Below are 1,687 nucleotides of genomic sequence, written 5' to 3'. Positions count from 1 at the left end.
TTCTAGTTCAGTTCTAGTTCAGTTCTAGTTCAGTTCTAGTTCAGTTCTAGTTCAGTTCTAGTTCAGATCTAGTTCAGTTCTAGTTCAGTTCTAGTTCAGTTCTAGTTTTGTTTCATTTTAGTTCTAGTTTTGTTTCATTTTAGTTCTAGTATATTTTTAGGTTTGTTTCAGTTCATTTCATTTACGAAAAAACTTGCTAATTAACTCATGTCTATATTTCCAGCTTAAAACTTAACTATTCTAAAGAATCCCTCTACAACGAATTTACAACACAGTATTCAGTTCTTAATCAAAAAGACTTTATGAAATATTTACCAAAGCAAACAGTTTCAATGAAATTCAATTTCAAGGCTAAAGCAGCCATAACTCCCGTAATTGGTGAGCCACAAACCAATATCGAATGGTCTGAATTAAGAAGATATGAAAGCATTCATAATAAATGTAAGTTTCAAAACCCAACATACGTTTCAAAACTAATTTATTAATCTATTTTAAATGTATTTTTATAAAAGATGACACTTATTACTTTTTGGGAGCACCAGTAAAACTATGCTCCTGGCTGCCTTTACCCGCCCACGTCAATGAACAATATCTAGCGGTAGTCTATCGTCAAGATATGTTTAAATTTGTTAAATTTACTCAACCTACACAACATCATACCGTGATTTTGATAATGAAAGTAACGCAAAAGAATCAAAAACCCCAATTAGATATACATTATGGTTTTGTAGTGCCCGATGGTCCGGTTCATCATGTATCATTTTTACCCAGTGGAGGTTATGATGAATCATCCAATCGTTTAGGATTAGTAGCAGTGGCCACAGTTTCCTCAGCTGTAAAAATCTATAGTTTGCCTCTTAATATTGAGGGTAAAGTAATATCCTCTGAAACTAATAATTACAATGAAGATATTACTTTGATTGAGGTAAAACCAAGTTTTCTTTTAAATTTGGATTTGTTGCATAAACAACAGCATGTGCTATTAGATACACAATGTCTACAGATATGCTGGTCAGAGGTAAGTTTTAATCACTAACTTCATTATTACAAGAGAATTTTCAACAAAATGTATTATTTTTTTTTAATATTTTTGCTAAAGTTTAACGGTCATCAACACATTTTTGCTAGTTTCGCCAATGGCTTTATTGGTATCTGGGATATAACCAATGATCTTCAGGAGAATTTAAATCGTTTTGTAGAGAATGATATTATTAATTATGCTCCACTTAACTATTTTTATGTGGGTGAAAAGAGTGTAAAGTGTAAGTTCTTTATTAAAATGTTGAATTTAGAAGATAAATTATTTTAATTTTATTTTTTAAAGGTTTTGCTTTACATTATGACACCTCTGGACCTAGATGGTTGGCTGTTTCTGGTGCCTATCGCAAATTTCTTATTTTTGACATAAAATGTTTTATGCAACCGATGATTATGAGAGAAGAGGTTAATAAAAATATTTTACTGTCGATGGATTGGTGTCCCTTGTGGGAGACACTATTATATAGTTATGGTGATGACATTCCTAATAGTAAGTATTAATGCTTCAATTCCAGATCAGTTTTATTACAGTATGTGTCCAATTCTAGTTCTTTTCTAGTTCTGTTCTAGTTCTGTTCTAGTTCTGTTCTAGTTCTGTTCTAGTTCTGTTCTAGTTCTGTTCTAGTTCTGTTCTAGTTCTGTTCTAGTT

General features: G+C 31.3%; 1 protein-coding gene across 1 annotated transcript; it reads left to right on the top strand.

The window, feature by feature from the left end:
- Positions 1–191: 191 nt before the first annotated feature.
- Positions 192–1,539, top strand: LOC111686847. The gene is made up of 4 exons (XM_023449241.2): positions 192–441; positions 513–1,018; positions 1,100–1,262; positions 1,325–1,539. The coding sequence occupies exons 1-4, from the start codon at positions 303–305 to the stop codon at positions 1,537–1,539; spliced, it is 1,023 nt and encodes a 340-aa protein (XP_023305009.2). The 5' UTR covers positions 192–302.
- Positions 1,540–1,687: the final 148 nt, after the last annotated feature.

Source organism: Lucilia cuprina, chromosome 5, assembly GCF_022045245.1.
Source record: "Lucilia cuprina isolate Lc7/37 chromosome 5, ASM2204524v1, whole genome shotgun sequence".
Taxonomy (NCBI): Eukaryota; Metazoa; Arthropoda; class Insecta; order Diptera; family Calliphoridae; genus Lucilia; species Lucilia cuprina.
Note: the sequence above shows the minus strand (reverse complement) of the source record. Positions and strands in the feature narration are given on the sequence as shown.

What these genes read in the sequence shown, in the direction of transcription:
- LOC111686847 (XM_023449241.2), top strand. Translation starts at nt 303, where the DNA reads ATGAAATATTTACCAAAGCAAACAGTTTCAATGAAATTCAATTTCAAG. An exon ending in TACAGATATGCTGGTCAGAG is followed by an intron (nt 1,019 to 1,099) that starts GTAAGTTTTAAT and finishes TTTTTGCTAAAG; the next exon opens with TTTAACGGTCATCAACACAT. An exon ending in GGGTGAAAAGAGTGTAAAGT is followed by an intron (nt 1,263 to 1,324) that starts GTAAGTTCTTTA and finishes TATTTTTTAAAG; the next exon opens with GTTTTGCTTTACATTATGAC.